This window comes from Coturnix japonica, unplaced genomic scaffold, assembly GCF_054131305.1.
Source record: "Coturnix japonica strain WE unplaced genomic scaffold, WE-NBRP24 Scf055, whole genome shotgun sequence".
Lineage (NCBI taxonomy): Eukaryota > Metazoa > Chordata > Aves > Galliformes > Phasianidae > Coturnix > Coturnix japonica.
Window position 1 is genome coordinate 822,284 of NW_028188958.1, and position 26,129 is coordinate 848,412.

Genomic DNA, 26,129 nt, shown 5'->3' on the forward strand with positions numbered 1-26,129 from the left:
ATGGGATGGGATGGGATGGGCACAATGGGATGGGATAGATGGGATGGGATGGGATGGGATGGGATGGATAAGTTGGGAGGGATGGGATGGATGGGATGGGATGGATAAGATGGGAGGGATGGGAATGGGATGGATGGATGGATGGATGGGATGGGATGGGATGGGATGGGATGGGATGGATGGGATGGGATGGGATGGGATGGGATGGGATGGGATGGATGGGATGGGATGGGATGGGATGGGATGGATGGGATGGGATGGGATGGGATGGGATGGGATGGGATGGATAAGATGGGATGGAATGGGATGGGATGGGATGGATGGGATGGGATGGGATGGATGGATGGATGGGATGGGATGGGATGGATGGGATGGGGTGGGATGGATGGATGGATGGGATGGGATGGGATGGGATGGGATGGGATGGATATGATGGGATGGGATGGGATGGGATGGATAAGATGGGATGGGATGGGATGGATAAGATGGGATGGGGTATTATCGGTGGGATGGGATGGACAGATGGGACGGATGGGATATTATGGGATGGGGATGGGGTGGGATGGATGGGATAGATGGATGGATGGGATCCCTTTCCTTCTCCCCTCCCCCTCATTCCTCTCCCACTCACAGCCCTCCCTCTCCCCACCCATCCCCCCATCCCCCCCACTCACGGCTCGCAGGGCGCTCAGCAGTTGGGAGTAGGAGAAGATGATGAGGGAGAGGGGGACGATGAAGCAGAAGATGAAGAGGAACCAGGTGTAATACTCGCTGCGGTACTTGGTGCCCACCGTGTACCAGTCGGGGCCACACGAGCACTGCAGCCCCTCAGGCATGTACCTGTGGGGGGCAGCACCTATAGAGCACCCCATGGTGCCCCTATGGTGTCCCTATGTGTCCCTATGGCATCCCTATGTGCCCCTATGGCATCCCTATGTGTCCCTATGGCATCCCTATATGCCCCTATGGCATCCCTATGTGTCCCTATGGCATCCCTATATGCCCCTATGGCATCCCTATGTGTCCCTATGGCATCCCTATGTGCCCTATGGCATCCCTATGTGTCCCTATGGCATCCCTATATGCCCCTATGGCATCCCTATGTGCCCCTATGGCATCCCTATGTGTCCCTATGGCATCCCTATATGCCCCTATGGCATCCTTATGTGTCCCTATGGCATCCCTGTGTGTCCTTATGGCATCCCTATGTGCCCCCAAGGTGTCCCTATAGCATCCCTGTGTGTCACGATGGTGTCCTTATGTGTCCCTATGGCATCCCATGTGCCCCTATTGCACATATATATATCCATAACCCCCATAGTACCCCCATACCCCCATAGTCCCCCCATAAACCTCCATAACCCCTCATAGTCCCCCCCACAACCCCCCATAGTCCCCCATAACCCCACATAAGTCCCCCCATAACCCTTATCTTACCCCCATAACCCCCCCCATAGTATCCCCATAACACCCAATAGTCCTCTTATAATCCCCCATAGTCCTCCCATAACCTCCCGGCTTACCCCCATAACCTCCCATAGTCCAACTATAACCCCCCATAACCCTCCATAACCCACATAGTACCCCCATAACTCCCCATAGTCCCCCCATAGCCCCCCATAGTCCCCCTGTAACCCCCCAAAGTCCCCCCGTAACCCCTCATAGTCCCCCTAACCCCCCGTCTTACCCCCATAACCCCCCATAGTCCCCTATACCCCCCATAGTCCCCCACAACCCCCCATAGTCCCCCCATAACCCCCAATAGTCCTCCCATAACTCCCCGTCTTACCCCCATAACCCCATATTCCCCCCATACCCCATGTAGTACCCCCATAACCCCCACCAATCCCCCATAACCCCCTATATTCTTCCCATATCCCCATGTAGTACCCCCATAACCCCCACCAATCCCCCCATAACCCCCCGTATTCCCCCCATAACCCCCCATAGTCCCCCCATAACTCCCCATAGTTCCCCATAACCCCCCCCAATTCCCCCATAACCCCCTATAGTCCCCCCATAACCCCATAACCCCCCATATTCCCCCCATAGTCCCTCCCATAACCCACCATAGTGCCCCCATAACCCCCCATACTCCCCCCATAACCCCACGTACTACTCCCATAACCCCCCCCCAATCCCCCCATAACCCCCGTAGTCCCCCCATAACCCCCCATATTCCCCCCATAACTCCCCATAGTCCTCCTATAACCCCCCATAGTCCCCCCACAACCCCCCATAGTCCCCCCATAACCCCCCAATCCCCCCCCCCCTCACCGGCTCCATCCAAAGAAGGGTGGCAGGCCGACCCCGACCCCGATGCACCACGTGGCGACCACCACGAGCAGGGCATGGCGGGAGCTGAAGCGGAAGTTGCCGAAGGGTTTGCAGATGACGATGTAGCGCTCGAAGGCCAGGAAGGCCAGAGACCAGCCCGTCACCAGCCCTAAGGGACACACGGACAGCGCCGGGCGCGTGGGACACACGGACAGCACCACCCTAATGGACAGCTCCCCATGGGACAGCACCGCCATCATGGACAGCTCCACATGGGACAGCACCGCCATCATGGACAGCTCCACATGGGTCAGCACCACCATCATGGACAGCTCCCCATGGGACAGCACCACCATCATGGACAGCTCCCCATGGGACAGCACCACCATCATGGACAGCTCCCCATGGGACAGCACCGCCATCATGGACAGCTCCACATGGGTCAGCACCACCATCATGGACAGCTCCCCATGGGACAGCACCACCATCATGGACAGCTCCACATGGGACAGCACCGCCATCATGGACAGCTCCACATGGGACAGTACCACCATCATGGACAGCTCCACATGGGACAGCACCACCATCATGGACAGCTCCACATGGGTCAGTACCACCATCATGGACAGCTCCACATGGGACAGCACCACCCTATGGGACATGACCACCCTATGGGACAGCACCGCCATCATGGACTGCTCCACATGGGTCAGTACCACCATCATGGACAGCTCCACATGGGACAGCACCGCCATCATGGACAGCTCCACATGGGTCAGTACCACCATCATGGACAGCTCCCCATGGGACAGCTCCACCCTATGGGACAGCATCACCCTATGGGACAGCACCACCCTATGGGACATGACCACCCTATGGGACAGCATCACCCTATGGGACAGCTCCACCCTATAGGACAGCATCACCCTATGGGACAGAACCACCCTATGGGACAGCATCACCCTATGGGACAGCATCACCCTATGGGACAGAACCACCCTATGGGACAGCATCACCCTATGGGACAGCTCCACCCTATGGGACAGCATCACCCTATGGTGCAGCTCCACCCTATGGGACAGCTCCACCCTATGGGACAGCATCACCCTATGGGGCAGCTCCACCCTATGGGACAGCTCCACCCTATGGGACAGCTCCACCCTATGGGGCAGCTCCACCCTATGGGGCAGCTCCACCCTATGGGACAGCTCCACCCTATGGGGCAGCTCCACCCTATGGGACAGCTCCACCCTATGGGACACATGGACAGCACCTTATGGGACACACAGACAGCACCAGCCCTATAGTGGCCCCACATATCAGTAGCCCTATAGGAACCCACATGCATCACACACTCCATAGGGACACATGGTGCCAGCCCCATAGGTTCAGCCATCACCCAGCAAGCCCTATAGGGTTGGCCTGCCCATCTCCAACCCTATAGGGACAGACAGACATCACCAGCCCTATGGGGCAGCCCATTAGGCAGGAACTGTATAGGGACAGCAAAATGGTGGTCAGCCCTACAGGGACAAGTCCATGGGGTCAACCATCACCCATCCATCTCTATGGGGTCAATCTTATAGGGACAGCCCTATGGGTTCAACCAGCACTCAACCAGTCCCTGTGTAGTCAATGGTATGGGGACAACTCTATGGGGTCAGGCACAACCCAGCACATCCCTATGGGGTCAACCCTATGGGAATAACTCTATGAGGTCAACTACCACCTGACCAACACCTATGGGCTCAGTGCTATGGGTCACTAAGGGGTCTACCATGACCTAACAAACTCTGTGGGGTCAACCCTATGGGGCCAACTACCACTCAAGCAATCCCTATGGTGTTGGTTCTATGGGGTCAACCCTATGGTGACAACCACCACTCAACCAAACCCATAGGGACAACTCTACAGGGACAACCACCGCCCAACAAAAACTATGGGATCAATGCTATGGGGACAGCCCTAAGGAGTCAAGCACCAGGCAACCAAACCCTATGGGGTCAACACTAAGGGGATGACTCTATGGGGTCAACCACCACCCAACCCAACATTATGGGGTCAACTCTATGAGATACACCAATCCCACACAGACCCTACTGACCCAACAGACCCTACAGACCCCAACCCCCTGTACTCCCGGTGGTGCCGATGAAGGCCTCCAGCTTGCAGACCATATTCCCGAAGATGAAAGAGTTGTGGGCCCTGCCCCACACCAACCCCATGGGGTCAACCACTACCAACCAACCCTATGGAGTCAATCACCACCTAAACAACTCTATGGGATCACTACCCAACCAACCCAACAAGAACAACTCAATGGGAGGTAGCCCCTGAGAATGACCAGCCCCACCCAGACCCTACAGGCCCTACAGGCCCTACAGACCCTACATACCCCAGCCCCCCATATCCTCAGTGGTGTCAACAAGGGCCATCAAGTTGCAGATCCTCTTCCCAAAGACAAAGGAGTTGTGGGCCCTGGCCCACACCAACCCCTTGGGGTCAACCCATCCAACCCTATGGGGTCAACCATCACCCAACCAGCCCAATTGGAACCACCAACCCCATACCCAACCCCTCAGGCCCTACAGACCCCACAGCCCCTACAGCCCCTACAGCCCCTACAGCCCCCTCCCCTCGTACCCCCAGTGGTGCCGACAAAGGCCTCCAGCTCATAGACCCTCTTCCCGAAGACGAAGGAGTTTTAGTCCCTACCCTACACCAACCCCTTGGGGTCAACCCATCCAGCCCAACTGGAACATCCCAATGGGAACCATCAACCCCATAGCCAACCCATCCAACCCTATGGGGTCAACCACCACCCAACCAGCTCAACTGATCAATCCAACTGGAACCACCAACCCCATACCCAACCCCTCAGGCACTACAGACCCCACAGCCCCTACAGCCCCTACAGCCCCTCGTACCCCCAGTGGTGCCGACGAAGGCCTCCAGCTTGTAGACCCTCTTCCCAAAGACGAAGGAGTTTTAGTCCCTACCCTACACCAACCCCTTGGGGTCAACCCATCCAACCCTATGGGGTCAACCATCACCCAACCAGCCCAACTGGATCAACCCAATGGGAACCACCAACCCCATACCCAACCCCTCAGGCCCTACAGACCCCACAGCCCCTACAGCCCCTACAGCCCCCTCCCCTCTTACCCCCAGTGGTGCCGACGAAGGCCTCCAGCTCACAGACCCTCTTCCCGAATATGAAGGAGTTTTGGTCCCTATCCTACACCAACCCCTTGGGGTCAACCCATCCAACCCTATGGGGTCAACCATCACCCAACCAGCCCAACTGGAACATCCCAATGGGAACCATCAACCCCATACCCAACCCATCCAACCCTATGGGGTCAACCACCACCCAACCAGCTCAACTGATCAATCCAATTGGAACCACCAACCCCATACCCAACCCCTCAGGCACTACAGACCCCACAGCCCCTACAGCCCCTACTGCCCCCTCCCCTCTTACCCCCAGTGGTGCCGACAAAGGCCTCCAGCTCACAGACCCTCTTCCCGAATATGAAGGAGTTTTAGTCCCTATCCTACACCAACCCTTTGGGGTCAACCCATCCAGCCCAACTGGAACATCCCAATGGGAACCATCAACCCCATAGCCAACCCATCCAACCCTATGGGGTCAACCATCACCCAACCAGCCCAACTGGAACCACCAACCCCATACCCAACCCCACAGACCCCACAGCCCCTACAGCCCCTCATACCCCCAGTGGTGCCGATGAAGACCTCCAGCTCACAGACCCTCTTCCCTAAGACAAAGGATTTGTGGGCCCTGCCCTACACCAACCCCTTGGGGTCAACCCATCCAACCAGCCCAACTGGAACCACCAACCCCATACCCAACCCCTCAGGCCCTACAGCCCCTACAGACCCCACAGCCCCCACAGCCCCTACAGCCCCTCGTACCCCCAGTGGTGCCGACGAAGGCCTCCAGCTCACAGACCCTCTTCCCGAAGACAAAGGAGTTTTGGTCCCTACCCTACACCAAACCCTTGGGGTCAACCCATCCAACCCTATGGGGTCAACCATCACCCAACCAGCCCAACTGGAACCACCAACCCCATACCCAACCCCACAGCCCCCACAGCCCCCACAGCCCCTCGTACCCCCAGTGGTGCCGACGAAGGCCTCCAGCTCACAGACCCTCTTCCCAAAGACGAAGTATCCGCGGGCGCTGGCCACGAAGACGACAAAGACGCTGAGCACGCAGGAGACGAAGCCGCTGGCCGAGATGTTGACCAGGATGTAGTTGAGGGGCTGGCGCAGCCGCTTGTAGCGCACGGTGACCCACAGCACCACGGCGTTCAGTGGGGTGCCCACGGCGAACACGGAGCCCATGAAGGCCGTCTGCAGGTAGAAGGCCCACGGCGGCGCAATGTGGTACTGGGGGCCGTCCCATGGGCCCGGCACCGACCCGTTGGTGAACAGGTAGAAGTCGTCGTCCGAGGACATGGCGGGGGGATGAGATGTGGGGATCGAGGGGGTGAGGGCGGATGGTGGGGGGTGTGGGGTGGGGGGGGTGGTGATGGGGGGGGATACTGGGGGGGAATGGGGGTTGAAGGGGGCAGAGGTGGGGGGTGGAGGTGGGGGCAGCTATTGGGGGCAATGGGGTGATGGGGGGTGGAGGTGGGAGGTGGAGGTGGGGGCAGCTACTGGGGGCTGTGGGGTGATGGGGGAGGCTACTGGGGGTGCGGGGGGGGAATGGGGTGGAGGTGGGAGGTGGAGGTGGGGGCAGCTATTGGGGGGCAATAGGGCGATGGGGGTGGGGGGTGGGGGGCGGCTATTGGGGAGAATGGGGGTGAAGGGACGGAGGTGGGGGCAGCTATTGGGGGGCAATAGGGTGATGGGGGGTGATGGGGGGCAGCTATTGGGGAGAATGGGGGGTGATGGGGTGGAGGTGTGGGGTGGAGGTAGGGTCGGCTATTGGGGGGCAATAGGGTGATGGGGGGTGGGAGGGGGGGCGGCTATTGGGGAGAAAGGGGGGTTGATGGGGGCAGAAGTGGGGTGGCTATTGGGTGCAATGGGGTGATGGAGGGCAGCAATGGGGGTGGCTATTGGGGACAGTGGGGGGGGTGATGGGGATGGGGGCAGCTATTGGGGACAATGGGGTGATGGGGGGTGGAGATGGGGGGGACTATTGGGGACAATAGGGGAATGGGGGGGTGGAGGTTGGGGTGGCTATTGGGGCCAATGGGGTGGTGATGGGGGGCAAAGTTGGGGGGTGGTATTGGGGAGAATGGGGCGGCAATGGGGCAGCAGGCAGGGAGGACAGTGGGGTGGCGATTGGGGGTGGGGACAATGGGGGGTGGCAATGGGGGGCAATGGGGTGGCAATGATGGGGGGGGGACAATGGGGTGAGGCGATGGAGGGCAATGGGGTGGCAATGGGGGCGATGGGGTGGCAATGGGAGCAATGGGGTGGCGATGGGGGGCAATGGGCTGGCAATGGGGGCAATGGGCTGGCAATAGGGGAAATGGGGTGAGGCGATGGGGGCAATAGGGTGGCAATGGGGGGCAATGGGGTGGCAATGGGGGCGGCAGTGGGGCGGCGGTTGGGGGCAGTGGGTGGTGATCGGGTGATCGGGGACAGCGGGGCGGCAGTAGGGGGCTGTGAGTGCGGTGGGGTCTCATATATGGGGCCAAGAGGATTAGGGGATGAGCGGGGATGAGCGTTTTATCCAGGGTAAACGGGGGGATTTGGGGCGCTAAGCCCCCGGATTTGGGACTAAGCACCGCTAAGGGGATCAGTGGGGGGGTGTGGGGCGGGGGGGCGGGGGGGAGTTGAGGGGGGTTGGGGGCAGATATGGGGCGGTTGAGGGGTGGTTATGTGGGGTTTGGGTCAGTTTAGGATGGGTTTGGGGTGGTTATGGGGTGATTATGAGGTGGTTTGGGGTGGTTATGGGGGGATTTGGGGTGGTTTGGGGTGGCTATGGGGGATTTGGGATGGTTATGGGGTGATTGTGAGGTGGTTTGGGGCAGTTTATGGGGGGATTTGGGGTGGTTTGGGGTGGTTATGGGGTGATTGTGGGGTGGTTTGGGGTGGTTATGGGGGATTTGGGGTGGTTATGGGGTGACTGTGAGGTGGTTTGGGGTGGTTATGGCGAGATTTGGGGTGGTTATGGGGTGATTGTGAGGTGGTTTGGGGTGGTTATGGGGGATTTGGGGTGGTTATGGGGTGATTGTGAGGTGGTTTGGGGTGGTTATGGGGGATTTGGGGTGGTTATGGGGTGACTGTGAGGTGGTTTGGGGCAGTTTATGGGGGGATTTGGGGTGGTTTGGGGTGGTTATGGGGTGATTGTGGGGGGGTTTGGGGGCGGTTTGAGGGCAGTTTAGGGTAGGGTGGGGTGATAATGTGGGTTTTGGGTGGTTATGGGGTGGTTTGGGGCAGTTTAGGGTGGGATGGGGTGGTTATGGGGTGGTTATGGGGTGCTTTGGGGCAGTTTAGGGTGGGGTTTGGGGTGGTTATGGGGGATTTGGGGTGGTTATGGGGTGATTGTGAGGTGGTTTGGGGCAGTTTATGGGGGGATTTGGGGTGGTTTGGGGTGGTTATGGGGGGATTTGTGGTTGTTATGAGGTCACTTGGGGTGGTCATGGGGTGGTTATGGGGCAGTTTAGAGTTGGAAGGGGTGGTTATGGGGTGGTTTGGGGCAGTTTAGGGTGGTTATGGGGTGGTTATGGGATGCTTTGGGGCAGTATAGGGTGGGATGGGGTGGTTATGGGGTAGTTTGGGGCAGTTTAAGGTGGAGTGAGGTGGTTATGGGGTGGTTTGGGGCAGTTTAGGTGGGGTTTGGGGTGGTTATGGGGTAGTTTGGGGCAGTTTAAGGTGGAGTGGGGTGGTTATCGGGTGCTTTGGGGCAGTTTAGGGTGGTTATGGAATGGTTATGGGGTGGTTTGGGGCATTTTAGGGTGGTTATGGGGTGGTAATGGGGTGCTTTGGGGCAGTTTAGGGTGGTTATGGGGTGGTTATGGGGTGGTTATGGGGGATATGGGGTGGTTATGGGGTGACTGTGAGGTGGTTTGGGGTGGTTATGGGGGATTTGGGGTGGTTATGGGGTGACTGTGAGGTGGTTTGGGGTGGTTATGGGGAGATTTGGGGTGGTTATGGGGTGATTGTGAGGTGGTTTGGGGCAGTTTATGGGGGGATTTGGGGTGGTTTGGGGTGGTTATGGGGGATTTGGGGTGGTTATGGGGTGATTGTGGGGTGGTTTGGGGTGGTTATGGGGGATTTGGGGTGGTTATGGGGTGACTGTGAGGTGGTTTGGGGTGAGTATGGGGGGATTTGGGGTGGTTATGGGGTGATTGTGAGGTCGTTTGGGGCAGTTTATGGGGGGATTTGGGGTGGTTTGGGGTGGTTATGGGGTGATTGTGGGGGGGTTTGGGGGCGGTTTGAGGGCAGTTTAGGGTAGGGTGGGGTGATAATGTGGGTTTGGGGTGGTTATGGGGGGATTTGTGGTTGTTATGAGGTCACTTGGGGTGGTTAAGGGGTGGTTATGGGGCAGTTTAGAGTTGGAAGGGGTGGTTATGGGGTGGTTATGGGGCAGTTTAGAGTTGGAAGGGGTGGTTATGGGGTGGTTTGGGGAACTTTAGGGTGGTTATGGGGTGCTTTGGGGCAGTTTAGGGTGGTTGTGGGGTGGTTATGGGATGCTTTGGGGCAGTATAGGGTGGGTTGGGGTGGTTATGGGGTGGTTTGGGGCAGTATAGGGTGGGTTTTGGGTGGTTATGGGGTGGTTTGGGGCATTTTAGGGTGGTTATGGGGTGGTTATGGGGTGCTTTGGGGCAGTTTAGGGTGGTTATGGGGTGGTTATGGGGTGGTTTGGGGCAGTTTAGGGTGGTTATGGGGTGGTTATGGGGTAGTTTGGGGCATTTTAGGGTGGTTATGGGGTGTTTATGGGGTGGTTTGGGGCAGTATAGGGTGGGATGGGGTGGTTATGGGGTGGTTTGGGGCAGTATAGGGTGGTTATGGGGTGGTTATGGGGTGCTTTGGGGCAGTATAGGGTGGGTTTTGGGTGGTTATGGGGTGATTTGGGGCAGTCTGGGGGTTATGGGGTGGCTATGGGGGGATTTGTGGTGCTTGTGGAGAGCTGTGGGGTGGTTATGGGGCAGTTTAGGTGGGATGGGGTGGTTATGGGGTGGTTTGGGGAACTTTAGGGTGGTTATGGGGTGGTTTGGGGCAGTATAGGGTGGGATGGGGTGGTTATGGGGTGGTTATGGGGTGCTTTGGGGCAGTTTAAGGTGGAGTGGGGTGGTTATGGGGTGGTTTGGGGCAGTTTAGGTGGGGTTTGGGGTGGTTATGGGGTGGTTTGGGGCATTTTAGGGTGGTTGTGGGGTGGTTATGGGATGCTTTGGGGCATTATAGGGTGGTTATGGGGTGGTTATGGGGTGGTTTGGGGCAGTATAGGGTGGGTTTTGGGTGGTTATGGGGTGGTTTGGGGCAGTTTAGGGTGGGGTTTGGGGTGGTTATGGGTTGCTTTGGGGCAGTATAGGGTGGTTATGGGGTGGTTTGGGGCAGTATAGGGTGGGTTTTGGGTGGTTATGGGTTGCTTTGGGGCAGTATAGGGTGGTTATGGGGTGGTTATGGGTTGCTTTGGGGCAGTATAGGGTGGTTATGGGGTGGTTTGGGGCAGTATAGGGTGGGGTTTGGGGTGGTTATGGGCTGTCTGGGTGTTATGGGGTGGTTATGGTGGGATTTGTGGTGGTTATGGAGTGGTATGGGGTGGTTATGGGGTGGTTTGGGCAGTTTAGGGTGGGGTTTGTGGTGGTTATGGGGTGGTTATGGGGTCACTTATGGTGGTTAAGGGGGAACTGGTTGTTGTGGGGTGGTTGTGGGGTCACTTGGGGTGGTTGTGGAGTAGTTATGGGGCAGATAGGGGGCGGTTATGGGGCAGTTATGGGGCAGATAGGGGGCGGTTATGGGGCAGCTATGGGGCAGATAGGGGGCGGTTATGGGGCAGTTATGGGGCAGATAGGGGGCGGTTTTGGGGCAGTTATGGGCCAGATATGGAGCAGTTATGGGGTGATTTGGGGGTTGATATGGGGCTGTTATGGGGTGGTTTTGGGGTAGATGTTATGTTTATGGGGCAGTTATGGGGCAGTTTGGGGGTTTGGGGTCCCATTTGTGGTCAATGTGGGTTCCCTTTCAGAGTCCCCTCCTTTTTGGGGTCCCATTTGGGGCCACCCCATTACAACCCCATTTCCCTCAGCCCCATTCATCTCTACGGCGGCTCGTTGGTCTAGGGGTATGATTCTCGCTTAGGGTGCGAGAGGTCCCGGGTTCAAATCCCGGACGAGCCCAAAATGCCGCAGCTCTTTTTTTTTGTGGAAAACCCCAAATTTGAGCCCAAAGGGGACGTGACGTCACTGGGACCCCACGTGACACATAAGTGGGAACCCCAGGTGACCCCATGGGACCCCAAATGGGACCCCAAGAGACCCAAGTGGTGTTACTGGTGTTACTGGTGTTATTGGTGTCACTGGTGATACTGGTGTTACTGGTGATACTGGTGTTACTGGTTATACTGGTGATACTGGTGTTATTGGTGTTACAGGTGATACTGGTGTTACTGGTGTTACTGGTGTTACTGGTGATACTGGTGTTACTGGTGATACTGGTGATACTGGTGTTACTGGTGATACTGGTGTTACTGGTTATACTGGTGATACTGGTGATACTGGTGATACTGGTGTTACTGGTGATACTGGTGATACTGGTTATACTGGTGATACTGGTGATACTGGTGATACTGGTGTTACTGGTGATACTGGTGATACTGGTGTTACTGGTGATACTGGTGATACTGGTGATACTGGTGTTACTGGTGATACTGGTGATACTGGTGATACTGGTGATACTGGTTATACTGGTGTTACTGGTGATACTGGTGATACTGGTTATACTGGTGTTACTGGTGATACTGGTGATACTGGTGATACTGGTGATACTGGTGATACTGGTGATACTGGTGTTACTGGTGATACTGGTGATACTGGTGATACTGGTGTTACTGGTGATACTGGTGATACTGGTGATACTGGTGTTACTGGTGATACTGGTGATACTGGTGTTACTGGTGATACTGGTGATACTGGTTATACTGGTGTTACTGGTGTTACTGGTGATACTGGTGATACTGGTGTTACTGGTGATACTGGTTATACTGGTGTTACTGGTGATACTGGTGATACTGGTGATACTGGTGATACTGGTGTTACTGGTGATACTGGTATTACTGGTGATACTGGTTATACTGGTGATACTGGTGTTACTGGTGTTACTGGTGTTACTGGTGATACTGGTGATACTGGTGTTACTGGTGTTACTGGTGATACTGGTGTTACTGGTGTTATTGGTGATACTGGTGTTACTTGTGATACTGGTGATACTGGTGTTACTGGTGATACTGGTGATACTGGTGATACTGGTGTTACTGGTTATACTGGTGTTATTGGTGTTACTGGTGATACTGGTGATACTGGTGATACTGGTGTTACTGGTGATACTGGTGTCACTGGTGTCACTGATGATACTGGTGATACTGGTGTTATTGGTGTTACTGGTGTTACTGGTGATACTGGTGATACTGGTGATACTGGTGATACTGGTGCTGGTTATATTAGTGTTCCTGGTGCTGGTGATTAAATACCAATGGCATTTGGGGTGCATTAAAGGCCAATGGCATCCTGGGTTGCATTACAAAGAGCGCGTCCAGCCTTGTGTTGTATGGGATCCTATGGGGATGCCTTGTGTCGTATGGGATCCTATGGGGATGCCTTGTGTTGTATGGGATCCTATGGGGATGCCTTGTGTTGTATGGGATCCTATGGGGATGCCTTGTGTTGTATGGGATCCTATGGGGATGCCTTGTGTTGTATGGGATCCTATGGGGATGCCTTGTGCTGTATGGGATCCTATGGGGATGCCTTGTGTCGTATGGGATCCTATGGGGATGCCTTGTGTTGTATGGGATCCTATGGGGATGCCTTGTGCTGTATGGGATCCTATGGGGATGCCTTGTGTTGTATGGGATCCTATGGGGATGCCTTGTGTCGTATGGGATCCTATGGGGATGCCTTGTGTTGTATGGGATCCTATGGGGATGCCTTGTGCTGTATGGGACCCTATGGGGATGCCTTGTGTTGTATGGGATCCTATGGGGATGTGGGTCGGCCTTGTGTTGTATGGGATCCTATGGGGATGTGGGTCAGCCTTGTGTTGTATGGGATCCTATGGGGATGCCTTGTGCTGTATGGGATCCTATGGGGATGCCTTGTGCTGAATGGGATCCTATGGGGATGCCTTGTGTTGTATGGGATCCTATGGGGATGCCTTGTGTTGTATGGGATCCTATGGGGATGCCTTGTGCTGAATGGGATCCTATGGGGATGCCTTGTATTGTATGGGATCCTATGGGGATGCCTTGTGTTGTATGGGATCCTATGGGGATGTGGGTCAGCCTTGTGTTGTATGGGATCCTATGGGGATGCCTTGTGCTGTATGGGATCCTATGGGGATGCCTTGTGCTGAATGGGATCCTATGGGGATGCCTTGTGTTGTATGGGATCCTATGGGGATGCCTTGTGTTGTATGGGATCCTATGGGGATGCCTTGTGCTGAATGGGATCCTATGGGGATGCCTTGTATTGTATGGGATCCTATGGGGATGCCTTGTGTCGTATGGGACCCTATGGGGATGCCTTGTGTTGTATGGGATCCTATGGGGATGCCTTGTGCTGTATGGGATCCTATGGGGATGCCTTGTGCTGTATGGGATCCTATGGGGATGCCTTGTGCTGTATGGGATCCTATGGGGATGCCTTGTGTTGTATGGGATCCTATGGGGATGCCTTGTGTTGTATGGGATCCTATGGGGATGCCTTGTGTCGTATGGGATCCTATGGGGATGCCTTGTGTCGTATGGGATCCTATGGGGATGCCTTGTGTTGTATGGGACCCTATGGGGATGCCTTGTGTTGTATGGGATCCTATGGGGATGCCTTGTGCTGTATGGGATCCTATGGGGATGCCTTGTGCTGAATGGGATCCTATGGGGATGCCTTGTGCTGTATGGGATCCTATGGGTTGCCTTGTGTTGTATGGGATCCTATGGGGATGCCTTGTGCTGAATGGGATCCTATGGGGATGCCTTGTGCTGTATGGGATCCTATGGGTATGCCTTGTGCTGTATGGGATCTTATGGGGATGCCTTGTGTCATATGGGATCCTATGGGGATGCCTTGTGTCGTATGGGATCCTATGGGGATGCCTTGTGTTGTATGGGATCCTATGGGGATGCCTTGTGCTGTATGGGATCCTATGGGGATGCCTTGTGTTGTATGGGATCCTATGGGGATGCCTTGTGCTGTATGGGATCCTATGGGGATGCCTTGTGTTGTATGGGATCCTATGGGGATGCCTTGTGTTGTATGGGATCCTATGGGGATGCCTTGTATTGTATGGGATCCTATGGGTCAGCTTTGTGTTGTATGGGATCCTATGGGGATGCCTTGTGTCGTATGGGACCCTATGGGGATGCCTTGTGTTATATGGGACCCTATGGGGATGCCTTGTGTTGTATGGGATCCTATGGGGATGCCTTGTGTTGTATGGGACCCTATGGGGATGCCTTGTGCTGTATGGGATCCTATGGGGATGCCTTGTGCTGTATGGGATCCTATGGGGATGCCTTGTGTTGTATGGGATTCTATGGGGATGCCTTGTGTTGTATGGGATCCTATGGGGATGCCTTGTATTGTATGGGATCCTATGGGTCAGCTTTGTGTTGTATGGGATCCTATGGGGATGCCTTGTATTGTATGGGATCCTATGGGTCAGCTTTGTGTTGTATGGGATCCTATGGGGATGCCTTGTGTTGTATGGGATCCTATGGGGATGCCTTGTGCTGAATGGGATCCTATGGGGATGCCTTGTGCTGTATGGGATCCTATGGAGATGCCTTGTGCTGTATGGGATCCTATGGGGATGCCTTGTGTGGTATGGGATCCTATGGGGATGCCTTGTGCTGTATGGGCTCCTATGGGGATGCCTTGTGCTGTATGGGATCCTATGGGGATGCCTTGTGTTGTATGGGATCCTATGGGTCAGCCTTGTGTTGTATGGGATCCTATGGGGATGCCTTGTGCTGTATGGGATCCTATGGGGATGCCTTGTGTTGTATGGGATCCTATGGGGATGCCTTGTGTTGTATGGGATCCTATGGGGATGCCTTGTGTTGTATGGGATCCTATGGGTCAGCCTTGTGTTGTATGGGATCCTATGGGGATGCCTTGTATTGTATGGGATCCTATGGGGATGCCTTGTGTTGTATGGGATCCTATGGGGATGCCTTGTGCTGTATGGGATCTTATGGGGATGCCTTGTGTTGTATGGGATCCTATGGGGATGCCTTGTGTTGTATGGGATCCTATGGGGATGCCTTGTGTTGTATGGGATCCTATGGGGATGCCTTGTGCTGTATGGGATCCTATGGGGATGCCTTGTGCTGAATGGGATCCTATGGGGATGCCTTGTGTTGTATGGGATCCTATGGGGATGCCTTGTGTTGTATGGGATCCTATGGGTCAGCCTTGTGTTGTATGGGATCCTATGGGGATGCCTTGTGTTGTATGGGATCCTATGGGTCAGCCTTGTGTTGTATGGGATCCTATGGGGATGCCTTGTATTGTATGGGATCCTATGGGGATGCCTTGTGCTGTATGGGATCCTATGGGGATGCCTTGTGTTGTATGGGATCCTATGGGGATGCCTTGTGTTGTATGGGATCCTATGGGGATGCCTTGTGCTGTATGGGATCCTATGGGTCAGCCTTGTGTTGTATGGGATCCTATGGGGATGTGGGTAAGCCTGGTGTTACTGGTGCTCCTGGTGCAGCTGGTGCCGCGGTTCCGTTGCCGTCTCCCAGTTCCGGTTACCGGGACAGCGGAGCCACCACAGCCAACATGGAGGACAGGGGTGAGCAGCAATGGGGGGACCCTATAGGGACAGAGACCCCATAGGAGATCCTATAGAGCTTATAGGGATCCCATAGAGAGGGGAACCCATAGGGATTTAGACCCTGTAGAGACATACTCCATAGGGATCTGGATCCCATGGGGAGGGGACCCTATAGAGACTGAGGCCCTACAGGGATGGGGGCCCCATGGGGAGGGGACCCTATAGGGACAGAGACCCCATAGGAGACCCTATAGAGACTGAAAGCTTATAGAGATGGGATCCCATAGAGAGGGGACCCCATAGGGACAGAGACCCTGTAGAGACAGAGACTCCATAGGGAGGGGATCCCATGGAGAGGGGACACTATAGGGACTGAGGCCCTACAGGGATGGGGGCCCCATGGGGATGGGACCCTGTAGGGACAGAGACGCCATAGAGGAGCCCCTATAGAGATTAAAGGGATGGGATCCCATAGAGAGGGGACCCCATAGGGACTGAGACCCTGTAGGAGAGACAGAGACTCCATAGGGATGGGATCCCACGGGGAGGGGACCCTATAGAGACTGAGGCCCTACAAGGAAGTGGACCACATGAGGAGGGGACCCTATAGGGACAGAAACCCCATAGGAGGAGACCCTATAGAGACTGAGAGCTTATAGGGGTGGGATCCCATAGAGAGGGGAACCCATAGGGACAGTGACCCTGTAGAGACAGACTCCATAGGGATGGGATCCCATGGGGAGGGGACACTATAGAGACTGAGGCCCTGCAAGGATGGAGGCCCCATGGAGAGGTGGCCCTATAGACACTGAGACCCTATAGGGATGGGGACCGCATGGGGAGGGGACCCTATAGGGACACGACCACATAGGGACAGAAACTTATAGGGATGGGGACATGATGGTGATGGGGACCCTATAGGGATGGGGATCCTACAGGGAGGGGACCCTACAGGAAGGAGATCTTATAAGGTTGGGGATCTCATTAAGAATGGAGATCCTAAAAGGTCAGAGACCCCATAGGAATGGGGACCCTATATAGATAGGAAAATCATAGTGATGGAGACCTATATGGGCAGAGACCCCATAGGAATGGAAACCCTATATGGATAGGGAAGTCATAGTGATGGGAACCTATAGGGGCAGAGACTCCATAGGGATGGAAACCCTATAAGGATGAGGGCAGCAATAGAGATGGGATCCCATAGGAAGGAGACCCTATAGGGATGGGACTCCACAGGGAGCAGGCCCTGTAGGAATGGGGATGTTATAGGGATGGGGACCTATAGGGATGGGGACGTTATAGGGATGGGGATGGGGACCTATAGGGATGGGGACGTCATAGGAATGGGGACATTATAGGGATGGGGACCTATGGGGATGGGGATGTTATAGGGATGGGGACCTATAGGAATGGGGATGTTATAGGGATGGGGATGTTATAGGGATGGGGACCTATAGGAATGGGGACATTATAGGGATGGGGACGTTATAGGGATGGGGACCTATAGGAATGGGGACGTTATAGGGATGGGGATGTTATAGGGATGGGGACCTATAGGAATGGGGACATTATAGGGATGGGGACCTATAGGAATGGGGATGTTATAGGGATGGGGACCTATAGGAATGGGGACGTTATAGGGATGGGGACCTATAGGAATGGGGAAAGCATGGGGAGGGATCCCATAGGAATGGATACACTGCGGGGGACCCCACAGCCACCCCCTGCCTGAGTGCCCCCTCACCCCACACTCACTGCCCTCCAAGTGACCCCCTCACCCCCCATCCCCACTGCCACCCCACAAGCCCTGCCCCCCATGTGCCCTCCCCACCCCTCAAGTGCCCCCTCACCCCACACCTCTCCCCTGTCCCCAAGTGCCCCCTCACCCTACCTCCCTCCCCACCCCCCAAGTGCCCTGTCACCTCACATACACACCCCCAAGTGCCCCTTCACCCCACACCTCTTCCCTGCCCCCCGAGTGCCCCCTCACCCTACCTCCCACCCATGCCTCCCAAGTGCCCCTTCACCCCCCATCCCCACACCTCTCCCCTACCCCCAAGTGCCCCCTCACCCCACACCTTTCTCTTGCCCCCCAAGTGCCCTCTCACCCTACATCCCTCCCCACCCCCCAAGTGCCCCCTCACCCCCCATACCCCTCTTCTGTCCCCAAGTGCCCCTCACCCCACATCCCCCAGTTCCCCCTCACTCCACACCTCTCCCCTGCCCCCAAGTGCCCCTTCACCCTACCTCCCTCCCCACCCCCCAAGTGCCCTGTCACCTCACATCCATGCCCCCCAAGTGCCCCTCACACCACACCTCTCACCTGCCCCTCGAGTGCCCCCTCATCCTACCTCCCTTCCCACCCTCCAAGTACCCCCTCACCCCACAACCCCACACCCCCTAAGTGCCCCCTAACCCCACCCATCCCAAGTTCCCCTATAGGTCCGGTGACCCCCCTCCGTGTCCCCCCAGCCCCTCTGGCGCTGCTGCAGGCGGAGCTGGGGACGCTGCAGGAGGAGCTGGGCGCTCTGCACGCCGGCCACGAGGCGCAATGGGGGCAGATGGAGCGCGATCTGGCCGCAGCCAGGGCTCAGGCGGCCACAGCCACGGCCAGAGCCGAGGAGCTGCAGGACGAGCTGGCAGAGTGGAGGGAGCGCGTGGACTCGATGGGCTCCAAGGTGGCTGCGGGGAGGGACAGGGAGGACAACTGGAGGGACGTGGCGGCTGAGGCCAGGGAACAGGCGGGGGCGGCCAAGGAGAAGGTGGCTGCCATGGGGGAACAGATGGACGCCATCAGGAACGAGCTGGGTGCGATGAAGGGGGAGCTGGCGGCACTCAGGGATGGGATGGAACCGATGAGGGACAGGACGGAACCAATGAGGGATGGGACAGAACCGATGAGGGATGAGATGGACAAGCTGAAGGATGAGCTGGTTGCATTGAGGGACGAGGTGGCCGTGCTCAGGGACAGGACGGCCCCGATGATGGACGGGACGGCCCCAGTTATGGATGGGACGGCACCAATGATGGATGGGATGCCCCCAATGAGGAATGAGGTGGCCATGCTGAGGGCCGAGGTGGATGCGCTGAGGGACAAGCTGGCCGTGCTCACGAATGGGATGGCCCCGATGAGGAACGAGGAGGCCCCACTGACGGATGAGCTGGATGTGCTGAAGGACGAGCTGGTTGCACTGAGGGATGGGATGATCCCGATGAGGGATGAGCTGAACCCAATGAGGGTCGATGTGGCCACGCTGAAGGACGAGGTGGATGCGCTCAAGTACGGGACGGCCCCGATGAGGGATGAGGTGGCTTCATTGAGGGATGAGCTGGTCGCGTTGAGGAATGGGATGGCCCCGATGAGGGACGAGACGGCACCAATGAGGGGCGAGGTGGCCCCACTGAGGGATGAGCTGGTCGCACTGAGGGACGAGGTGGCCGCGCTGAGGGATGAGCTGGCCCCACTGAAGGACGGGATGGCCCCAGTGATGGATGGGACGGCCTCGATGATGGACGGGACGGCCCCAATGAGGGATAAGCTGACCGCGTTGTGGGACGAGCTGGCCGTGCTGAGGGATGAGCTGACCGCACTGAGGGCTGAGGTGGCCACAAGGCACCAAGAGGAGGCCGCCATGAGGAGGAAGGAGGAGGATGAGGAGGAAGGACAGGATGAAGGACGGCAGGAGGAGGAGGCTGCAGTCAGGAAGGAGATGGCCGCGCTGAGGGCCGAGGTGTCTGCAATGAGGAACGAGCTGGACTTGCTGAGGGACGGGATGGCCGAGAGGCACCAAGAGGTGGCAGCCATGGGGAGGAAGGAGCAGGATGAGGAGGAAGGACGGGCAGAGGGTCAGACTGAAGGCCGGGAGGTGGAGATGGCCGCCATGAGAAAGGAGATGTCCGCCATGAGGGATGCGATGGCCGCCATCAGGGACGAGCTGTCCACGTGGCAGCGGGATGTGACCACGTGGCGGCAGGAGCTGTCCGAGGTGCTGAAGCACTTGTCTGGCCAAAGAATGGAAGCAACCGCCGCCAACAGGAAAGAGCAGAGAGACGACGGGCAGAAAGAACGGATGGACGGTACGGGACATACGGGACATGGGGGACATGGGGGACAGTGGGGGTGGTGGGGACAATGGGGACAATAGGGACAGTGGAGACAATGGGGCCACTGGGGTCAATGGAGACAATGGGGACAATGGTGTCAGTGGAGACAATGGGGCCATTGGGGCCATTGGGGTCAATGGAGACAATGGGGACAATGTGGACAGTGGAGACATTGGGGACAGTGGGGACAATAGGGACAGTGGGGACAGAGGGGACAATGGGGACATTGGGGACAGTGGGGACAACAGGGACAGTGGAGAGAGACAGTGGGACAATAGGGACATTGGAGACAATGGGGACAATGGAGACAATGGGGACATTGGGGACACTGGGGAAAATGGGGACACTGGGGACAGTGGGAACAATGAGGACATTGGGGACAATGGGGACAGTGGGGACAATGGGGACAGTGGGGACAATGGAGACAATGGGGACAATAGGGGACAATAGGGGACAATGGAGACAATGGGGACAGTAGGGACACTGGAGACATTGGGGACAGTGGAGACAATAGGGACAATGGGGACAATGAGGACAATGGGGACAGTGGAGACATTGGGGACAGTGGGGACAGAGGGGTGACACTGAAATGTCAGTGGCGCCATTGGGGACAGTGGAGGCAATGGGGACAATAGGGACACTGGAGACATTGGGGATGGTGGGGACAATAGGGACAGTAGGAACAATGGGGACACGGGTCAGTGGAGACAATGGAGACAATAGGGACATTGGGGACAATGGGGACAATGTGGACAGTGGGGACAATGGGGACAATAGGGACATTGGAGACAATAGGGACAATGGGGACAATAGGGACAGTGGAGACACTGGAGACAATGGGGACGGTGGGGATGGTGGGGACGATGAGGACAATGGGGTCAGTGGAGACAATGAGGACACTGGGGACATTAGGTTAGCGGAGACAATGGGGACAATAGGGACATTGGAGACATTGGGAACAATAGGGACAATGGGGACAGTGGGGACAATGGGGACAATAGGGACATTGGAGACATTGGGGACAATGGGGACAATAGGGACATTGGAGACATTGGGAACAATAGGGACAGTGGGGACAGTGGGGACAGTGGGGACAATAGGGACACTGGAGACATTGGGGACAGTGGGGACAATGGGGACAGATGGACTATGGGGTGACAAGATGGTGGCTATGGGGTGACACTGTGGCAATGGGATAGTGGGATGATGGTGGCCTTAGGGGGGGCAGGGGGGGGAGGTGCCACCATGGGACAGTGACAGCGTGGGATGGGTGACATGTGGGGGGGTGACAATGGGAGGAGGTGACACTGTGGGGTGGGGGACATGGTGGGGAGGTGACACTGTGGGACAGTGACATGGTGGGGGGCTGATAATGGGAGGAGACGATGCTGTGGGGGGGTGACACGATGGGGAGGTGACACCATGGGGCAGTGACAGCGTGGGATGGTGACAATGGGAGGAGGTGACGCTGTGGGGGGTGACACTGTGGGATGGGTGACATGATGGGGAGTGACACCATGGGACAGTGACACAGGGAAGGTGACACCAGAGGGAGGAGACACTGGGGGACAAGGACAGCAGGGGGTGGGTGACAATGGGAGGAGGTGACGCTGTGGGGTGGGTGACAATGGGAGGAGGTGACGCTGTGGGGTGGGTGACAATGGGAGGAGGTGACACTGTGGGGTGGGTGACAATGGGAGGAGGTGACGCTGTGGGGTGGGTGACAATGGGGGGAGGTGACACTGTGGGGTGGGTGACAATGGGAGGAGGTGACACTGTGGGGTGGGTGACAATGGGAGGAGGTGACGCTGTGGGGTGGGTGACAATGGGAGGAGGTGACACTGTGGGGTGGGTGACAATGGGGGGAGGTGACGCTGTGGGGTGGGTGACAACGGGAGGAGGTGACGCTGTGGGGTGGGTGACAATGGGGGGAGGTGACGCTGTGGGGTGGGTGACAATGGGGGGAGGTGACACTGTGGGGTGGGTGTCATGGTGGGGACGTGACACCGTGGGACAGTGACATGGTGGGGAGGTGACAGTGGGACGGTGGCACTGTAGGGTGGTGTCATGGTGGGGAGGTGACACCATAGGACAGTGACAGCAGGGGGTGGGTGACAAGGGGAGGAGGTGACACTGTGTGCAGGTGACACTGTGAGACAGTGACACTGTGGGGAGGTGACACCAGAGGGAGGTGACGCTGTGGGACGGTGACATGATGGGGTGGGTGACAATGGGAGGGGGTGACAGTGTGGGGTGGGGGACATGTGGGGAGGTGACACCGTGGGACAGTGACAGAGTGGGGAGGTGACACCATGGGACAGTGACATGATGGGGTGGGTGTCATGTGGGGAGGTGGCACGGTGGGACAGTGACATGGTGGGGGCCGATAATGGGAGGAGGTGACACTGCGGGATGGTGACATGGTGGGAAGGTGACACCATGGGACAGTGACACTGTGGGGAGGGAACAATAGGAGGAGGTGACACTGTGGGATGGTGACATGGTGGGGACGTGACACCATGGGACAGTGACACAATGGGAAGGTGACACCAGGGGGAGGTGACACCACGGGACAATGACACTGTGGGGTGGGTGACAATGGGAGGAGGTGACACTGTGGGGTGGGGGACATGGTGGGGAGGTGACAGTGGGGGGAGATGACCCTGGGATGGTGACACTGTGGGGTGGGTGTCACGGGGGGAGGTGACACCATGGGACAGAGACATGGTGGGGGGCTGATAATGGAGGAGGTGACACCATGGGGCAATGACAGCACGGGATGGGTGACAATGGGGGGAGGTGACAGCGTGGGGTGGGGGACATGGTGGGGAGGTGACAACGTGGGACAGGGACACCGTGGGGGTGGGTGTCACCATGGGGAGGTGACACCGTGGGATGGTGACACTGTGGGGGTGGGTGTCACCGTGGGGAGGTGACACCGTGGGACAGTGACACTGTGGGGTGGGTGTCACGGGGGGAGGTGACGGTGCTGGTGACACAGGAGCTGTCTGAGGAGCAGCGTCACCATCACCTGCACCTGTCCCAGGTAGCTGGGACCTCGCACAGCCCAGACCACAACGTCACCTTCCTGCAGCCACCGAGCAGCGACGGGACAGAGGAGGAGGTACGAGGGGACACGGGGGGACACCATGGGGTGACAGAGACACCGTGGGGTGACAGAGACACCGTGGGGTGACAGAGACACCATGGGGTGACAGAGACACCATGGGGTGACAGTGCCACTATGGGGTGACAGAGACACCATGGGGTGACAGAGACACCATGGGGGTGATAGTGACACTATCGGGTGACAGTGCCACTATGGGGGTGACAGTGACACCATGGGGTGACAGAGACACCGTGGGGTGACAGAGACACTATGGGGGTGACAGAGACACCATGGGGTGACAGTGACACCATGGGGGTGATAGTGACACTATGGGGGTGATAGTGGCACCATGGGTGTGACAGTGACACCATGGGGGTGACAGTGACACTATGGGGGTGACACCAGCACCGTGGGGTGACAGTGCCACTATGGGGGTGACAGTGCCACTATGGGGGTTACAGTGACACTATGGGGTGACAGTGACACCATGGGGTGACAGTGACACTATGGGGGTGACAGTGACACCATGGGGTGACAGTGACACTATGGGGGTGACAGTGACACTATGGGGTGACAGTGACACCATGGGGTGACAGAGACACTATGGGGTGACAGTGCCATCATGGGGGTGACAGTGACCCTATGGGGGTGACAGTGTCACTATGGGGGGTGACAGTGACACTATGGGGTGACAGTGCCACCATGGGGTGACAGTGACCCTATGGGGGTGACAGTGTCACTATGGGGGTGACAGTGACACTATGGGGTGACAGAGACACCATGGGGTGACAGTGACACCATGGGGTGACAGTGCCACTATGGGGTGACAGTGACACCATGGGGGTGACAGTGACACCATGGGGTGACAGTGCCACTATGGGGGTGACAGTGACACCGTGGGGTGACAGTGACACCGTGGGGTGACAGTGACACTATGGGGGTGACAGTGACACTATGGGGGTGACAGTGACACCATGGGGTGACAGTGTCACTATGGGGTGACAGAAACACCATGGGGGTGACAGTGCCACCATGGGGGGTGACAGTGCCACCATGGGGGGTGACAGTGACACTATGGGGTGACAGTAACACTATGGGGGTGACAGTGTCACTATGGGGTGACAGTGACACTATGGGGTGACAGTGACACTATGGGGTGACAGTGACACCGTGGGGTGACAGTGCCACTATGGGGTGACAGTGCCAACATGGGGGTGACACCAGCACCGTGGGGTGACAGTGCCACTATGGGGTGACAGTGACACTATGGGGGTGATAGTGCCACTATGGGGTGACAGTGACACTATGGGGTGACAGTGACACTATGGGGGTGACACCAGCACCGTGGGGTGACAGTGACACCATGGGGGTGATAGTGCCACTATGGGGTGACAGTGACACTATGGGGTGACAGTGCCACTATGGGGTGACAGTGTCACTATGGGGTGACAGTGACACTATGGGGTGACAGTGACACTATGGGGTGACACCAGCCCCGTGGGGTGACGCCGTGTCGTCCCCAGGCCGGTGTCTTCGTGTCCCTGCTGCTCCTCACCACCGCGGCCGCCGTGGTGCTGTACCCACACCTGCAGCTGAGCTGATGGCACCATCGTGTCACCATCGTGTCGCCATCGAGTCACCGTCGTGTCACCATCGTGTCACCATCGTGACGCCATCCAGTCACCATCGGGTCACCATCGAGCAACCTCCATGTCAGCATCGAGTCACCATTGTGTCACCATCGTGACACCATCGAGTCACCATCGTGTCACCATCAAGTCACCATCATGACACCATCGAGTCACCATTGTGTCACCATTGTGTCACCATCAAGTCACCATCGTGTCGCCATCCTGTCACCATCAAGTCACCATCATGTCACCATCGTGATGCCATCCTGTCACCATCGTGTCACCATTGTGTCACCATCATGTCACCATCGTGTCACCATCCTGTCACCATTGTGTCACCATTGTGTCACCATCGTGTCACCATTGTGTCACCATCGTGCCTCCTCCATGTCCCCCTGCAGACAATATACAATACACCATCACTTTCTGCACTGGTGTCAGTCCCAACCCTGTCCCCATGGGCGCCATGTGGGGCTGTCACCCATCGGTGTCCCCATGTCCCTGTCCCCATGGTAGTTCCCATGTCCCCATAGTGTCCCCATAGTGTCCCCATGGCGTCCCCATGTCCCCATAGTGTCCCCATAGTGTCCCCATGGCGTCCCCATGTCCCCATAGTGTCCCCATAGTGTCCCCATGGCGTCCCCATGTCCCCATAGTGTCCCCATAGTGTCCCCATGTCCCTTTCCCCATGGTAGTTCCCATGTCCCCATAGTGTCCCCATGTCCCTTTCCCCATGGTAGTTCCCATGTCCCCATAGTGTCCCCATGTCCCCATGGCGTCCCCATGTCCCTGTCCCCATTGTAGTTCCCATGTCCCCATAGTGTCCCCATAGTGTCCCCATGTCCCTGTCCCCATTGTAGTTCCCATGTCCCCATAGTGTCCCCATGACCCCATGGCGTCCCCATGTCCCTATCCCCATAGTGTCCCCATGTCCCCATAGTGTCCCCATGTCCCCATGGTGTCCCCATGTCCCCATGGTAGTTCCCATGTCCCCATGGTGTCCCCATGTCCCTATCCCCATGGTA

The 26,129-nt window shown here is 57.0% G+C and overlaps 3 protein-coding genes across 4 annotated transcripts in view; 1 reads left to right on the top strand and 2 right to left on the bottom strand.

Moving 5' to 3' along the window:
* Positions 1-6,797, bottom strand: part of LOC107307609 (violet-sensitive opsin) — an 11,295-nt gene extending 4,498 nt beyond the window's left edge. Inside the window, exons 1-3 of the mRNA XM_085533204.1 lie at positions 6,417-6,797; positions 2,278-2,446; positions 675-840 (exon numbers count right to left, since the gene is read on the bottom strand). Of these exons, the coding sequence (XP_085389330.1) occupies positions 675-840; positions 2,278-2,446; positions 6,417-6,762 (681 nt within the window). The 5' untranslated portion in view covers positions 6,763-6,797. The remainder of the gene's footprint in view (positions 1-674; positions 841-2,277; positions 2,447-6,416) is intronic.
* A 1,314-nt stretch (positions 6,798-8,111) lies between these two features.
* Positions 8,112-12,969, bottom strand: LOC146752007 (uncharacterized). The gene has a single exon (XM_085533208.1). The coding sequence runs from the start codon at positions 12,967-12,969 to the stop codon at positions 11,506-11,508; it is 1,464 nt and encodes a 487-aa protein (XP_085389334.1). The 3' UTR covers positions 8,112-11,505.
* Positions 12,970-20,132: 7,163 nt separating this feature from the next.
* Positions 20,133-25,535, top strand: LOC116652628 (uncharacterized). Of its 2 annotated transcripts, none has more exons than XM_085533212.1 (3): positions 20,133-20,337; positions 23,411-23,488; positions 24,997-25,535. In XM_085533212.1, the coding sequence occupies exons 1-3, from the start codon at positions 20,133-20,135 to the stop codon at positions 25,218-25,220; spliced, it is 507 nt and encodes a 168-aa protein (XP_085389338.1). In that variant the 3' UTR covers positions 25,221-25,535. The 2 variants fall into 2 exon arrangements, with proteins under 2 accessions (XP_085389338.1, XP_032297583.2); XM_032441692.2 differs by having other exon boundaries at positions 23,415-23,488.
* Positions 25,536-26,129: the final 594 nt, after the last annotated feature.